Source organism: Acanthochromis polyacanthus, chromosome 3 (genome assembly GCF_021347895.1).
Source record: "Acanthochromis polyacanthus isolate Apoly-LR-REF ecotype Palm Island chromosome 3, KAUST_Apoly_ChrSc, whole genome shotgun sequence".
In the NCBI taxonomy this organism is placed as follows: Eukaryota; Metazoa; Chordata; class Actinopteri; family Pomacentridae; genus Acanthochromis; species Acanthochromis polyacanthus.
In genome coordinates this window covers 8,087,948-8,102,935 of record NC_067115.1, presented here as the reverse complement: position 1 = coordinate 8,102,935, position 14,988 = coordinate 8,087,948, and the positions used below count along the sequence as shown (strand labels likewise).

Genomic DNA, 14,988 nt, shown 5'->3' with positions numbered 1-14,988 from the left:
TGCTGCATAGCTTGGTGCAAAAAGAACAGGGCTGCTTTTATTGTGTGGTCACAGTTGGAATGCATTTCACACAGACGTGATACATTCAGTTATAACACACAATAATACAGCATTGGTAGGAGTGTGTATTATTCAACTTTCACGTGATGCACACAGTGACCTTGACAGGAGGTAAAAAAAAATAAAAATTAAATAACGCTTAAAAGAAACAAATACACAGGAAATAATATAAATATCTCACAATAACAATTTTACATAATAGTCCACAAAGTCAAATGAATGAGGCACTGAAACATATAGATGCTCCAAATAGGTGTCTAACAAAGGCATAGCTTTCAAACAACCTTCTGAACATGTGTCATATTAAAATAGGTAATTTCTCTCATATCAAACAAGAGGACAGAAGAGTAAATATGTGGAGATTCAATAGTTGATCTGCACAAATATACATATTTGAAAGCAATGTAAAAAATATGTGAGCCTTTACAATTTGAATTTCCAGCTGGTACATGAATTCTGTGTTTTTCTTTCTATGTATTATACAAAAATATGACACAGGGCTGCCAAGTAGGTAAACAGTTGCAGCACAGAAAATTCACTTGTAGAAGATTTCTAGTAAGTGGACGTGCTGCAATGAATATTATTGTTAGTAACTGTCAAAGTGAAGTAAATATAACAGAACAAATACTATCAAATCTAAAGGTACATTGATTTAAGTCTTTCAATTATTAAAATGCAGAACTGCAAAAATACACTGAAAAATAATGTAAATGCAATATGTAAATTATCTTTTTCTCTGATGTGAACAAAAATGCATAAATCAAATTTGTCATGTTTTGTTATTCTCATTTCCAATATATTTGGTTCTTTCATACGTCTATTTAAAAGGTTCCAGGTGTTGAAACAACACATATTTCTTTCCCTGTGATACATAAACTCATGGTCAAAATATTTAGGCATTTTTTAACTCGACTTCATTCCATAAAAAGACTCTGTCAAAGTGAAAACAGAATTATTCAAAACACTTAAATAGGGTAAATCTTGCCAAAAAGCCTAAATAAATTGATCATGATTAAAAAGCGAAAAAAGGGAAAACTTAACTCAAAGAATTTACAAAACTAAATAAATATCACATGCTATGTCTATATTTTTGGTCACTTTGAATAATAACATTTTCACCTTAAACTGATGCAGAAAAGGCACAAATTGGTTTCATAAAAATACATAAGAATGCAGCAAAGTAAACTATTAAAGTGAGATTATTAAGTTAACACATAACTTGGTAACACATTATGCAGGACGCTACATTGTAGAGCTACATTTTGGCCATTTTAAGCTAGAATAGGATCCTTTTGCTGGACAAAACTTCTAAATGTGTAACTATGGCACATTTTTATGAGTTTTTAGTGGTTCAGTCGATGATGAATTTGAGAAATGTGAGTCAGTTTGAACAGTTTGTGTCCTTTTGTGTGAGTTCTTCAATCTGCTGAGACACTGAAAGAAAAGAAAGCAAAAACAAAGGACATTAAGAAGGTTAACTGTTAATCTGGAGTCACAACTGACCAAACAGATACAGTGTCCTCTAAAATAACTTGAACAGTGCAATGGCATGTCAAACTACTGTTAACTTTTGGATACACAGAGAGTTGGAGTATATACATAACAAATACACAGTAAATATGCACTGTGGGGTCTAAAGGTCTGACATCAATACTGAAATACAGAGGACCCTCACTATATCGCAGTTCACTTCTCGCGGTCTCACTATATCGCAGATTTTTGGACTGGGTTTGGTTCTGCAGACATTTCGCTATATCACGGAATTAAATGGTACAGATATCTTTTAGTGTGGTGAGTTCCATTGAAAAGTACCACTGGAAAACACACACTTGCTGTTTATACACTAAATAACTGCCAGATGCCATTATTTTGACACAGACTAGGGCAAAAGCGTAGCAGGAAGTCATCAAACACACTACACTTCACACTCATGGTCCTGACAAAGTAACACTTAAGCAAAGTAATGAGGCTGACTAATCCACAAAACACAAACATTAATGAACCACAATAATGACATTTAAATCCCAACATTCCGAACTCCCATGCTGCACTGCAGCACAACAGTTAAGTGATAGTGACCAGCTCTGTCATCGCTACATTATTTTAATATTTTATTTTTTGCAGTAAATAAGCATATACTAGCATAAAAATTCAAAAAATGTTAAAAAAAAACATATTAAAAGAATACGTAATGTAAATAAAATGCGTAGCGTACAGCACTGGGCTCTGATTGGCTCAGAGACCGTAGCGTCAGTCTCCTCTGATCCCCTAGTATAGCACATATGATATAACGGCATTCAGTATCTGGCCTTGTCCGTTTCACACAGACGTCTGATCGCTTCATAGTGTTGCTCGGCGGTGATTAAATATAGTGGAAATTAAAAACTTTAATTTCCACTATATTTAATTATAATTCTGTGTGTCTTACGTGTTTATTTATTATTGTGTTAATTGTCTCAGTAGTAATATGCAACATTTATTATATTATTGTCTGACCTCAATAAAATGATAATAAAGCTATTATTACTACTACTAAGTGAGTTTTTAGATGGAAAACAGAATTTTATTTTATTTTTTTCCACACCTGCATATTCTCTCAGCTTTCAGGGGAAAGATAATGAGTTCAGGGTGAGCTGAAGCATCAGTCGTGAGAATAATAAGAAATAACAGGCTTGATTTTAACTCTGCAGTCGAGGTGTGGGAAATATTCCTTCCCTAGACTTTTAATCAGAAGTCTAAAACGCACTGTCTTACTAGAAAGACATTTGCTGAGTTGTACTGTCTGTTGACAGATTTCCACCTCCTGAGAAATGTTTTTTTTTTTAGGTGCTCCTCGTTCTCTCAGACCAGACAGCATTTTTTCTTGACAGGATATTTGCTGACTGGAGTCTTGTGTTCCTTATTTATTAAATCCTGTATTTGTGACAGAGCTGCATTTCTTCAGTGTTCGTATTTTCTATTTTAACTACATCTGGCCCAGTTTCTCTAAAGTATTTTTGTTCCAGCTCCTCAAAATTTCTTTTTCTGACTTTGCAAAAATATGACACATTTTTTGACCTGGTCTTTGATTTTTTTGAACCTCACTATGTTCCATTTGCATTTTATTTTTATGAAATAAAAGCAGAAGTCAGTGTCTGCTTTTATCTCATTTTCATCTTTGGATCTCAAAATCAAATGCATAAAGTAGGAAAACTATGACTTTCATTCTACTGTTAAAATACTTTTAAAAGTCACACTGATGACTGGACAGACGCCGTGTGCTCTGATTGAAAAAACATTCAGTACTCACTCTAATATCCGCAGCGTGTATTTCTTGCACTTCATTAGCTCCACAAGCACTTCGATATCAGGGTCTTCCAGTTTGTTGCCCATCAGATGCAGCTCTTTTAGATGGAAGGGGTTCGACTTCAGGGCAGAGGTCAGGAACTGAACGCTCTTAGAGGTCAGGCCACAGCTCCTCAGTCTGCAGCGAAACATAAAATCAGCACTTCAGAGCTCATTTTATCGTGAAAATACTTAAACTGGACTGTTGTCAGTACAGTATTCACCCACTAAGAAGAGAGCCGATGCAGAGGTGTGATTTCAGTGCTGTTTGTTTATTTGTGAGGTAGACAATGCAGAGATTACCGAGCAGAATTTCTTGGTAGAGACAATGTCATTTCATTAGCAAATTAATTCTTGACTTATTGCAAAAAAAGTGTTCTTTATGAAGTCACAGAAGTTTGGCTCACTAGATTTATGCTATGGAAATCATTTCCCCTTCTGTGTGCTACCATTTTCAAAATTCACTTCAACTTACGACAGTTTTTTCAGTTTGCACTGAGGGTTTCTGAGTCCTACGCAGAGCTTCTTCATTCCCCTATCGCGAAGGTCGTTGTTGGACAGGTCCAGGTCACTGAGGACACTGTTGATCGATGCAAATCCTGACGCGAGTTCTGAACAGCAGTCGTCATTCAGGCCGCAATGACTCAGGCTGAAAAGAGACAAAAATCACCAAACCATTCCTCCAACCAAACTGCAATGAAGGAGTCTGTTCAAAATAATTATTCACTTGAGAGTTTTGAGGTGGCTGTAAGGGTTCTGCAGGCCAGGTGACATTTCTTTGACTCCTCTGTCTCCAAGAAGGTTCATGCTGATGTCGAGCTCTCTCAGCTCGACCGCCTGCCAGTTCATTTGTTGAACCCCAACGCTGTAGTACTGCGACACCGTGCACAGGACTTTGGCCAGGAAAACGCAACCCTTCTCAGTGATTCCACATCTTGAAACACTGAAAGTTAAAAGAAAATGCAGAATCATTAATTCAGGCAGACTGAGGTGCGAGATTGACGGATGGATGGATGGATGGATGAGTCAGTCAGTCAAGCGAGTTTTGGGGTTCAGAGGGTTCAACACTTTCACTTTTAATTAGTGTGTAATCAAAGCATCCTTACTTGAGTTTTTCCAGTCGAGACCACGCGTACATGCCTTCACAGATGGCTCTAAATCCTGCATCTTTCAGTTTGTTGTTGCTCAGATTGAGCTCCACCAGAGTGCTGGTTTCAGACTTCAGAGCTTCCCCAATAAGTCCACAGCTCAGTGCGGTGAGACCACAGTGGTACATCCTGCCGATGAGATATGGAGAGAACAAATCGTCACTGGATAACTGGCATTCATAAGCATGGCTGAAGTCGTTTTTACATAAGTGACACTCACTCCAGCTTTGTTAGCCGTGATATGTCGAATTTCGTAAAGAGTTCGTTGGCGCCATTGTCTCCGACCATATTGCTGCTGAGGTCCAACACTTTAAGATGTTTAGAGTTCTCCTGCAGAGCTGCAGCCAGATCCCAGCAGCCCTGTTTCTCAATGTTGCACTGTGATAGTCTTTACAATAAAGGAAAAAAATCATTATAAAAAAAAATCACATTTCACCAGTGAAGTATTGTCTTGTCTGTATAATTTTAATATTAATTTATGTGCAAACAAACATACTGGTAAAAACCAGTCGCTTCAGAAAGCATTCACTTGTTTTGTACATCTTATTGTGTTGCAGATTTAATTGTAAATAGATCAAATTCAGCATTTTTTGCCAGGAATCTACACTCAATGATGCACACTGACAAATGGAAAATGAGTTTTTAGAAATTTTTCAAACTGTTTTAAAATTCACCAACAGAAAACTCTGATTTATAAAAGTATTCAGTCAACTACACTTGTTGGCTGCAATCATTTCTGTAGCAAAATTAACAAACCAGACAGTTTAGAAAGACGCACACTTGTGCATATGCAGTCCTAGAGGAAAAAAAACAAACACAAGTTGCATTTCTCAGATTTTAGAGACATTGAGTTAAATTTGGCAAATAATTTTCTTAGACACAAATTGATTTCAAATGTCACAATTTCTTGCTTAGATTTGGTTAAGATTCCCAACAAAAGCAAAAGTTAAGTAGAAAATCTAATGATTCTCTCGAACAGTGCCTTACTCTGATAAATTGTTGTCACTTTGGCAAATTTTTTAACCCTTTAAGCTTCAGTCAATTCCAGCCGTTTTCAGTACAAAAAAAAAATCGCTAATATTCTATTTTTAAATAAAAAAAATTATGAAAAATACAGGGAATATTGGACGGGCATCGCGAGGTGCATTTCCTTGAAAATGACCGATTTGGGGATTTTATACCGACTTCAGGACATGTTTTGGATAAAATAGTTTACTGGCTTGTGTTATCTGGATGTAAAAGGTTGGATTATGGCCGTTTTTTGTGGAATCTTTTTTTTTTGTGTGTAATAATGAACCCGGAAATGTGAGTCGCGCTGTGTGCGTTGAAGCCGTGTATAGAGAACGGATGGATGAATATTCGTTTTTGTCGGACAAATGTGTTTTTCTCACCCGCTGTGGTAATCGCATCTGAAAGTGGTTTATACCGGTGGATTCATGAGAATCTAAGCTTTCCATCGGCGTATAGTGTTTGTATAATCGTGTTTGCAGCCGTCGGACATTCTTGAAATTCCTATGCAAATTAGTAGGTGTACCGCCGGCGGTACACTGAAGCTTAAAGGGTTAAAGACAACATGCTTTCAAATCCTTTTCCGTTTTTAAATTATATATTTTAGTGTATTAACTTTATTTTGTATTATTATTTTCTTGTTTTGTTTTTGAAAATGTTGACTTCTGTTTTGTAACTATATTTATTTATAGATATTATATTTTATTTTCATTTATTTCATCTGGTATATCCTCATTGTATGTGTTATTTAAGGAGTGTCCTCAGTCCCTCAACAGCTGGGTTTTCGAGTCCCATATATATAAAATGATGTTGAGGCTTGGAAGTATGGTTTGTATTGTTTTACTGCCTTTTTATTCCTTTCATCTGTAATGCACTTTTTGTTAAATGAAGTCTGACTGAAATTGAGCAACTGTGCATAAAGTAAAGGAACACTTTCTAGACCACATGCAAGTTTACTTCCCAACACTTACTTCAGCATTTTTAACCGAGCTGCTTTCAAACCTTCAGAAAGTTGAAACAGTCCCTCGTCTCCTATTTCATTTCTGCTAAGATCCAACTCCTGCAGCGTCTCGGTCAGTAACAGGCCATTGGCCAGGTCTTCACAGGATCGGAAGGTCATTCCGCAGCACTGCAGCCTGAGTGATTTCAGCCTGCAATTTATATCGACCAGCCCGTCGACAAGAAGCCCAACTCCGTAGTCACTGATGTTGTTGTATCCCAGGTCCAGCTCTCTCAGGTGGGACTCCTTTGTGCTCAGAACTGCTGTCAAGGCTGGACAGGAGTCATCTGTCAGGTTAGAGAATCGCAGCCTGCAAAGAGATAGGAGTCACTGACAATTTCAAAACACATCTGAGGAAACAGCTGACAAAATTCTATACATTATTATGACAAGTAATATATAACAAGTATTATTCTACTAATATTCTGCGCCATACATCCTTACAAATAATGAACACTACACACTATTAATATACCAACAGGATGTACTAAGAAGAGGTATATTAAGCTTGAAGTCCAAGTTTTCAGTTTCATGATGATGGCATTATTTTACCCTGCTAGACTAGATTTGTAGTTGATGTCGCAGGAGGTGGTGTTCAGATTTTGGGATTTAAAATGACTGTAAGAAGCGTCTCCCTTTCATGTTACTTATCCCATTATACGTTACAAGTGAAAGTATATAAGTATTTGCTCAACACTGACCATTTCCTTAACAAGACACTTAGTTAATCTACCGATAATGTGACGAATATATAGGAACGATTTCAGATGAGCAAGATTTTTTTTTTTGTTCTCTACAGCATACAGTACTGCATAACACAAAAGATGCCTCAAAAACATATTCTGTGATTAGGGTAAGGTGGTACTTTAAAGCACATTAGAATGTCCAAATATTCATGGTATGTACAGTATAACTGTAACTTACATGGCTTGTTTTGACTTCAAAATAGTCGGTAGTAGCCTGATGAGGTGCTTATCACATCTCTCTGACACAGGCATCTCAAAACAGTCTTCTATCATGTCCCAGTTTCTGAGCCTTTCTTTCACAATTTCCCAGTGCATCGGCTGGAATCCACTGATTGGAGAGGAAGCGTGTTTCCTATAGCTGTTCAATTCATACACTAAAGCCTGGCTGTCATACTCCTTCAAAGAGGGGAACAAAGGGTCGAACTTGTCATCGAAAATGTTTTCCAACATGACCTTCTTGGTGTAGAAAAAGAGCAAATCATTGGGCTCCAACAGGTGACGTTCCTTGATGAGGCCAAAGATGAAACGGAGGAAGATATCCCATTTTCCCTGTTTGTGCGCCACAGCTGCATCCACCAGACTTTGGCAGCTATCGGAAAGCGAAGGAGTCTCGGACGCTTCAATCTCATCCAGTTTGGCTGACGCAGCCAAATACTCCTGGACACTCACGTGACTGAAACGAAACACTGTGGTGTTGTGCAGCCCCGTTTCCTCTCTCAACAGAAGTGGGCACTTTTTGGAGAATATTGATGCCTCCTTAACGGTGATGCCCAACTCTAAAAGGTTCTCCTCATACATAACGCTGCCCTCTCCCATCCGAAGTAGTGCCAGCTTTTTCAGTTTGCTGACAACATCCGAGGTTTCCACCAGGTTGTAACCGAGAGTGTAAATCTGAGTCAGAGTCAAAGGTTTTATTTGATATCGGTTACCTGTTTCAAAAGGAGTCTCCAGAACATGTGCCATAATGGTGCAGATTGAAGGTACTTGACAGAGGAAGTTCAGGCTCCTTGATATTCTCACACAGTTGATTGCTTTATAGGCCAGTTCTTCATCATCAATAACCATCCTGAAGTACTGTTCCTTCTGTGCATCGTTGAAACCCATCAGTTCAGTCTCTCTAAGCATAAGGGTTCTGGGGATTTGCTTCATAGCTGAAAATCTGGACGTTACCCATATGTGAGCGTTAGGAAGCAAACTTCCCACAATCAGACTAGTAACGAGATTATCTACTGTGGATGCTTCAGAAACATCACTAACAGATGGGCAAGAGAAGTCTAGCATGAGATTAAACTCATCCAGTCCGTCGAAGAAAAACCACACGGCATCGCTGTTTAGGCTGGACGCATTGAGTCCCTTCAGTTCTGGGTAAAACATCTGGAGAAGTTCGATCAGGCTCAGTTTGTGTTTAATAAGCAAATTCAATTCCCAGAAGTTGAGAGGAAACAGGAACTGAATGTCATGGTGGCCCCTGTCCTCGGCCCAATCAAGAGCGCAACTCTGAACCACTGTGGTTTTTCCAATTCCACTCACTCCTAAAGTGAGGATGGTTCTTCTGTTGCTGAAATATCCGTATTCACATGATAAGACTTCGGCGAGTGGCATACATGCATGAACAACATCTACAGGAAGGTAAGAAGTATCAACATGTCTGAGCTCGTGATCGTGAAAATTATATGATGTGAAGTATGCGCTGAGGTTCCGACATCTTGAGGGGAGCAATGGTTTCTTGGAAAATGCTTCTTTCAATGTCTGGTATTTATTCTTCAGCGTGGTTTTCAAGGAGCTTTGGAGATCCATCATAGACGTTCCTGAAAACAGAGGGCAATATGAAAAACAATATCTATATTGACACTTTTCCTGAAAATGCATACAATATATCACATGGAAGTAATTAAATATATGATGCATGAATTCAATAAATTTGCAAAATGTAGGCTAATTACCTAGTAAGACAGACCAACATTTGAAGCAATAATTACTTGAAAAGTTTGGTTTTTGCTTTACAGCACTGAGCCTGCATGGGATATGATAAATTACAAAAAACTTGTGCGTTAACTTGTTTTGACCCATTATATGTATTATATCAAGTGGTTTTAGATCTTGATCTGGTCTAATATGGTCTACATGCAACAAAGCTGCGAAATATCACTTTTAATACATCTTTACTGATGAAATACATGTTACTGGAGTCACAAAAATGTTCTTAAATATCTTTAGCTTCACTGTGACAATGTAGTCCACATTTGATTGGTGTATATATGTAGTAGTTTTAGATGTGGATCTTGTTCAATGCAGTCTGTGTGTGAAAGGCAATAAAATCTCTTCTTTTTTTGCATTTTCACAAATTCCAGGAACACAGATGCGAAAAACGCTGTGAAATCAGTGTTGCCAAGTCTTCTGACTATAAGCCACTTTGGGCTTGTTTTTTTTCGCTTGCAAATCTCATCAGTCGTGGGTTCTGGGTTTTTGAGTTGGTCTTCTAAAAAGTGTAGTTGCTTAGTTACTGTTGCTTCTGCACAATGCATAAGTCTTATTTTAATCAGAGATTAAAAATATAAGTTCTTCAACCTCGTTATGTGACTGCATTTACGGTCAATTTACTACAAACAAAAATAAATTTACATAGTTATACTGTTATCAAGAGGCCTCTCATTCACCCAAACTTACAGTTCAGCTGCTGGGCTTGTTTCCATATAGCTGTTTGCTTCTTTCTATCGCGAGATTTGGCTACACAGTGAACTAGTTGTTCATAGATAAAATAACGGTTTCACAAATTTGAAAGTGGATTTCAGACAGTATTGACGGTTCAACCCACCTGTCTAACAAGGTTGTATATCATTAAAATGTGGGAAAAATTGGAGAATCGGTCGCAACGAACCTTCAGTGAAGTTTTCCCTCAATCTAAGAACTAGCTTCGGTGCTACTAGCTAAACAAGCTATTTAGAGTAGAGCAGAAACGTTAGAACATTAAAGTAGCTTAGCTTGATGCTAACACGCGTTCTCCGGCTAAACGGGCAGGTTTTGAGGTTGAAACTGCACCTGCTGCAAGCGCTAACGTGCATATTTCTTTCTTTATTAATACATGAATAACTTCTTAGGACAAACTTACCCAAAAACACCCGAGCCTTCCCGGAAAGACACGGTGAGGAATGGACTCACGGCAGCTTTGCTAGCTGCAAACAAACAAGAAGGAAAATCGTAAACGCGATTTAATTTTCGGTAAAGTAAAGCGTCGTCAAAACTCCATCCATGTCTCGGATGGAGGAAGTCTGCATATGGCAGCTTCAGCTGTGGCGGATGGTGGGCGTGTGTTTCTGTCAGACTTCCTCCTGTCGACCCCCAAGCAGTTCCATCCAGCAGAGCGACCTCTGGAGGGCCTCCTCGGGGGCCCTGAACATCCTGAGTGGCCCACCAGAACCAAAACAGCAGAAATAAACTCCAGGAATTCTGTTGTGCTGCTGTACTATAGTTGTTAGATGAAAACATCTAGCAACACACTACTTTCTGCAGTACAGTACTGTTCCGATAATGCTTCGGAGGGTATGGTGCCACAGCGTGTTCCTACTCTAGTGTTATGCAGACAGAGGGGGTTGAAAGTAATCAAGAAAAGTTGGGACACCTGTCGGATTTGGTGGCACCAACTTTAAAGGCTTGATGAACTTCCATTGCTGCAGAACAATTTAAGTTCAACATTTCTTGTTGCCTGAAAAAGGTGTTTTTGTATAATTCTGAAATGTATGTTCTTTTTCAGTTTTGGGTAGCCTTACCATTTTTTAACCACTGGCAGTTTACCGCTTACCTTTGTACCATTTCAAGCTTGGACTTGAACTACTTCAATTTTAATTTTTTAAAAATGAAAAAATTGGGGCGGTAGTGTATTTCATGAAATGATGAGCTACACGTGATGCAGAAACTGTTATTGCACAACCCACTGAGAAATGTAATATTGTAAATGATGATTATTTTTATTGTTTAGATCTGAGTGTCCAATGTTAGCTGTCATTTTACAGGTATTCTACTAGTTGTCTGATGTGCATAGTTACAGGTAGATATGTTGTCACTTTATACCATATGCTTTGCCTAGCCGCGCTAGACAACCCACGACAATGAATTTAATTCTCTGCCAGGGAGGGTCTAGTTACCCTCCATAAGGCTCGAGGCTGGATTCTCCTAAAACTGGCCGGACCAATCACCATGAAGTGTAGAGTCAGAAGGCGGGCGTCACGAAGTGACGACAGAGGCATGATGATTCCGACAGAAACAACCGGCGCACAATAAACAGTTATCTTTCGACTCAGCTTTGGCCACAGCCCTTAAAGATTTGAAGCTAAAATTCAACTTGAAAGATAAACAAAGGACGGCACTGAAGTGTTTCATTGAGAAGAAAGACGTATTTGGACTTATGCCGACGGGATATGGCAAATCCTTAATATACCAGTTGGCTCCGCGGATCCGCTGGTTGGGAAGCTAATGGGACTTAGCTACAATCCGCCGGTGCTCTCGGAACTACGTCAGCTTATTCGTTGCGTTGATTGGTTGTATACCTACCCAATTGCGGCAGAGGGATTTGATAGACAACCTTTTAGCCCGCCTCCCTCCCTGTCGAGCGTTCCTCGACCCTTGTGCCGTCAGAAACATGGGTGGAGCATGGCTAGTCTACCATATGCTTGTAATAACCAAGATGCTGATGTTCAGGTAGCTGTACTGCCACTAAAGTACCACAATGGGGCAGTGTTTGGCTGAAGAAAAAGCCTGTATGTGTCTGTGCTGGCATTATCATTTTCCTTTCAAATGTTTACATTTCTTAATGTTGCAAACTGAAACACTGAGATTATCTCAAAGGAACAAAATGATCCTATGTCTGTGGCTGAACTTGGAGTGGATCTCAGCTGGTTTGAGCAGAAAAGTTGAACATTTAAGTAAAAACAAAGAACAAGCAGTAGAAATAGAGAGCAGACAGGAATGAATAAATCATTAAAACAGATAAGTAATGGGGGGGATTGAATAGATGTTTGAAATAGCTGGCTAAAAGGTCTGTGTATATTTTGGCTTTTTTTTTAGATTTTTCTTTCTGAAACGGGTACTGAAAAATACAAAAAAAACGAGTGGTTATTTGATTTTCGTTTTAAAATACAAAAATTAAAATTGGAATACAGGGCGTTTTTCCTTTTTATGATCAAAAAGGTATATACGAAATTTTCAAAATGCTTTGATTTTTATTTTATATTTAGAATAACAAAAAAATAAAATCAGAGACAGAAACGAAAAAAGGTCAGTTTTTTTTTATTTTCTGAGACCGGAAGTGGTCATCAGCAAGGGTGGAGCCAAACCATAGACATATACATGTATGTACATGTAGCTATATGTCTATGAGTCAACGTCAAGATTCTCAGAGGCCAGAGCCAAAGAGCAGTGATTGGTCAAACCATAGATATATATAGAAGACAGCATGTGAGGTATCTAGTCTTTCTATATAAATTTGTGGTCGGCATGTCTGGTAGCATCTCTGGCAGCTGTTGACCTTGTTTTTGGAGTAAAACACAGTAAGAAGATAAATACTTCTAAACAGTAGTTGTTTTGTTGTACTTTAAGTCAGAGATTTGTGAAGAGTTGTGTTTTGTCGTGTTTGAGCAGATGGTCCAGACACCTTAGCTAGCTAAGCGGCTAAATTAGCACAGGTAATTCACACCTGTGTTCAACACCTGTGTTAATTACTGCTGAAAACCTGTTTTGTTTGCTGCAACAGCTGTCCGTCATTATTAGAATGAACTTCTCAACCTGTATTTCTGTGCTGTGTATTTTATCTTTTTTTAAAAAGTTATTTTACTTTAAGGTTAACTGAAACCCGTTCAGCTGCACTGAAGTTTAACATTCAGCTGGTTTGAATTAAACCGCGCTTAACATTGCGCAACATTACCTCTGAATCTGCATAATTTCATTAAATTCCTTCTCTATTCCACTGCTCAAGTTCAGTCTGGTATATATAATGACATTAATAGTGAATAAACTGACAACCAGCCGTTGTATTTAGTAATTATTGCATGTATTTGTTGTAAAACATGAGTTGAAACATCCTACTTTTGGATCTAGAACTGCACAAGCCGTTCATTTTCAGTCACCTGACGAGTTAAACTCCTCTTTTATGTGAGGTTGAAGCAGAAAGTCTGAGTTAAAAAGGAAAGTTGTTTATAATTTGCAATACCTGTTGTCTCTGACTGAGGCTTTAGTTTTTGTTGAGCTGATTTACATGTAGAAACTTTGTTCAGGAAGATTTCTCAGTAGCTCAGAGGACAGGCTGCTTTTTACACAAACTTGTCTGTCAAGGCTTTCAGTAGAATTTAGAAACACAACACTTCCTAAACAGACATTTTGAGGTTGCGAGGTTTAACGTTTGACAGTCTATCAGTGTGTTTGTTTGTGGTCTTTCTGCTTTTAGGTGGAAGCTGAATTAGTCAGGATGACTCCTGCTCCTGTCATCTCTAAGCTCCTCGCACGTCTTTACCTGCACATGAGGAAAATCACTCCTGTAGAACGCAGATATGCTTACCATTATTATAAAAAGATGTTGGCTGATGACTTGTCAGAAACAGCCAAAATAATGTTGACACACAGAAAAATTTGCATAAATATTTCAATACCAAATGTTTTCAGACCTCAAATCTCTAACTCATAAAAGTTATCTTTAGCCTCTACAATTACAAGAGGTGCTCAAAGTGGAGGCCACTGGCTTCCAGACATTTCTGTTCTGTTGTAGACGTCGCTTCTTGATGCTCCATTCATGAGGGTAATGCCATCTGTTGGGAAAACATCGTACCACAGGACAGAGTTATCGTGATTTGATCAGACTTTGAAAGAGGACTGTCATTTCATTGTCGCTCTGAAAGCTTCTTTAGTGAAAACTGGCTGGTGTTCTGCTTTGAAACAAACTGCTGTTGAGGTCTGTTTTTAGGTTTAACCCCACAGTTTCTGAATGAACTGATAGATTTTTTTAGTTTTTTTCCTGATCAATGTGGACGTTATAATTAATGCTAACATTTACTAGTAAGGATAAAGCGGTGCATAGAGAATGGATGGACCTCAAAGGGGTAGAGGGTGCCTATGCAATCATTTATTTTACATGATATATTCTAAATAACCTGACATTACTTTGAAAGCGATTTACTTTTGAAAAAAATCTGTTTTTAATTTGACATGAAAGACTTTGGTAAAAGGTCAAATGAAATTGAGTATGATTCAATGTTGAAAAGCAATGAAATGGGGAAATTTCCAGGGGTGGTAAATCCTTTGTAATTGTTCTTTTGTACTTACTGCAGATCCTCACTAGTGTTTGTTGATATTTGAGCACCTACCCGTCATCTGCTGCTTGTACTTGATCCCTTCTCTTGAACAAATACACCAACACAATTCGCATTTCAATTGTTTTGCTGAACGTTCCTATCAATGCCTGCAACAGATCATCTCTCTTGTAGGGCTCAACAGCAATGCTTGTCTCGTTCTATAAGTGTTGTTCAATATTCGTAACAGAAGCCATAGTTGTAGATTTGAAGACATTTAATTGAGCCCTGTACAGACATCAGAGTCATACAGATCTGGAACCGCAGAAAAACAAGGCTTGGTGCTTATTTTCTTACCAAGAGTTCCAGGAAGTGTTTATACTCCTATTCTGTAATACAATCAGCTATGCACAATGCTTTTATGTGAA

At 38.2% G+C, this 14,988-nt stretch overlaps 1 protein-coding gene across 1 annotated transcript; it reads right to left on the bottom strand.

Moving 5' to 3' along the window:
- Window positions 1-11: 11 nt before the first annotated feature.
- LOC110950664 (NACHT, LRR and PYD domains-containing protein 12-like) lies at window positions 12-10,645 on the bottom strand. Its single transcript, XM_022193396.2, has 9 exons — window positions 10,396-10,645; window positions 7,465-9,094; window positions 6,512-6,850; window positions 4,753-4,920; window positions 4,491-4,661; window positions 4,112-4,327; window positions 3,860-4,033; window positions 3,350-3,523; window positions 12-1,494 (listed from the first exon to the last, which is right to left on the bottom strand). Exons 2-9 carry the CDS (start codon window positions 9,084-9,086, stop codon window positions 1,479-1,481), a joined length of 2,880 nt encoding a protein of 959 aa, XP_022049088.2. The 5' UTR covers window positions 9,087-9,094; window positions 10,396-10,645; the 3' UTR covers window positions 12-1,478.
- Window positions 10,646-14,988: the final 4,343 nt, after the last annotated feature.

Excerpts from the sequence above, each read along its gene's own strand:
- LOC110950664 (XM_022193396.2), bottom strand. The coding sequence starts at position 9,086 with ATGATGGATCTCCAAAGCTCCTTGAAAACCACGCTGAAGAATAAATAC. Across the intron at positions 4,662-4,752 it reads TCACGGCTAACAAAGCTGGA|GATGTACCACTGTGGTCTCA; the intron begins GTGAGTGTCACT and ends TCTCATCGGCAG. Across the intron at positions 4,328-4,490 it reads TCTCGACTGGAAAAACTCAA|TGTTTCAAGATGTGGAATCA; the intron begins GTAAGGATGCTT and ends TTTAACTTTCAG.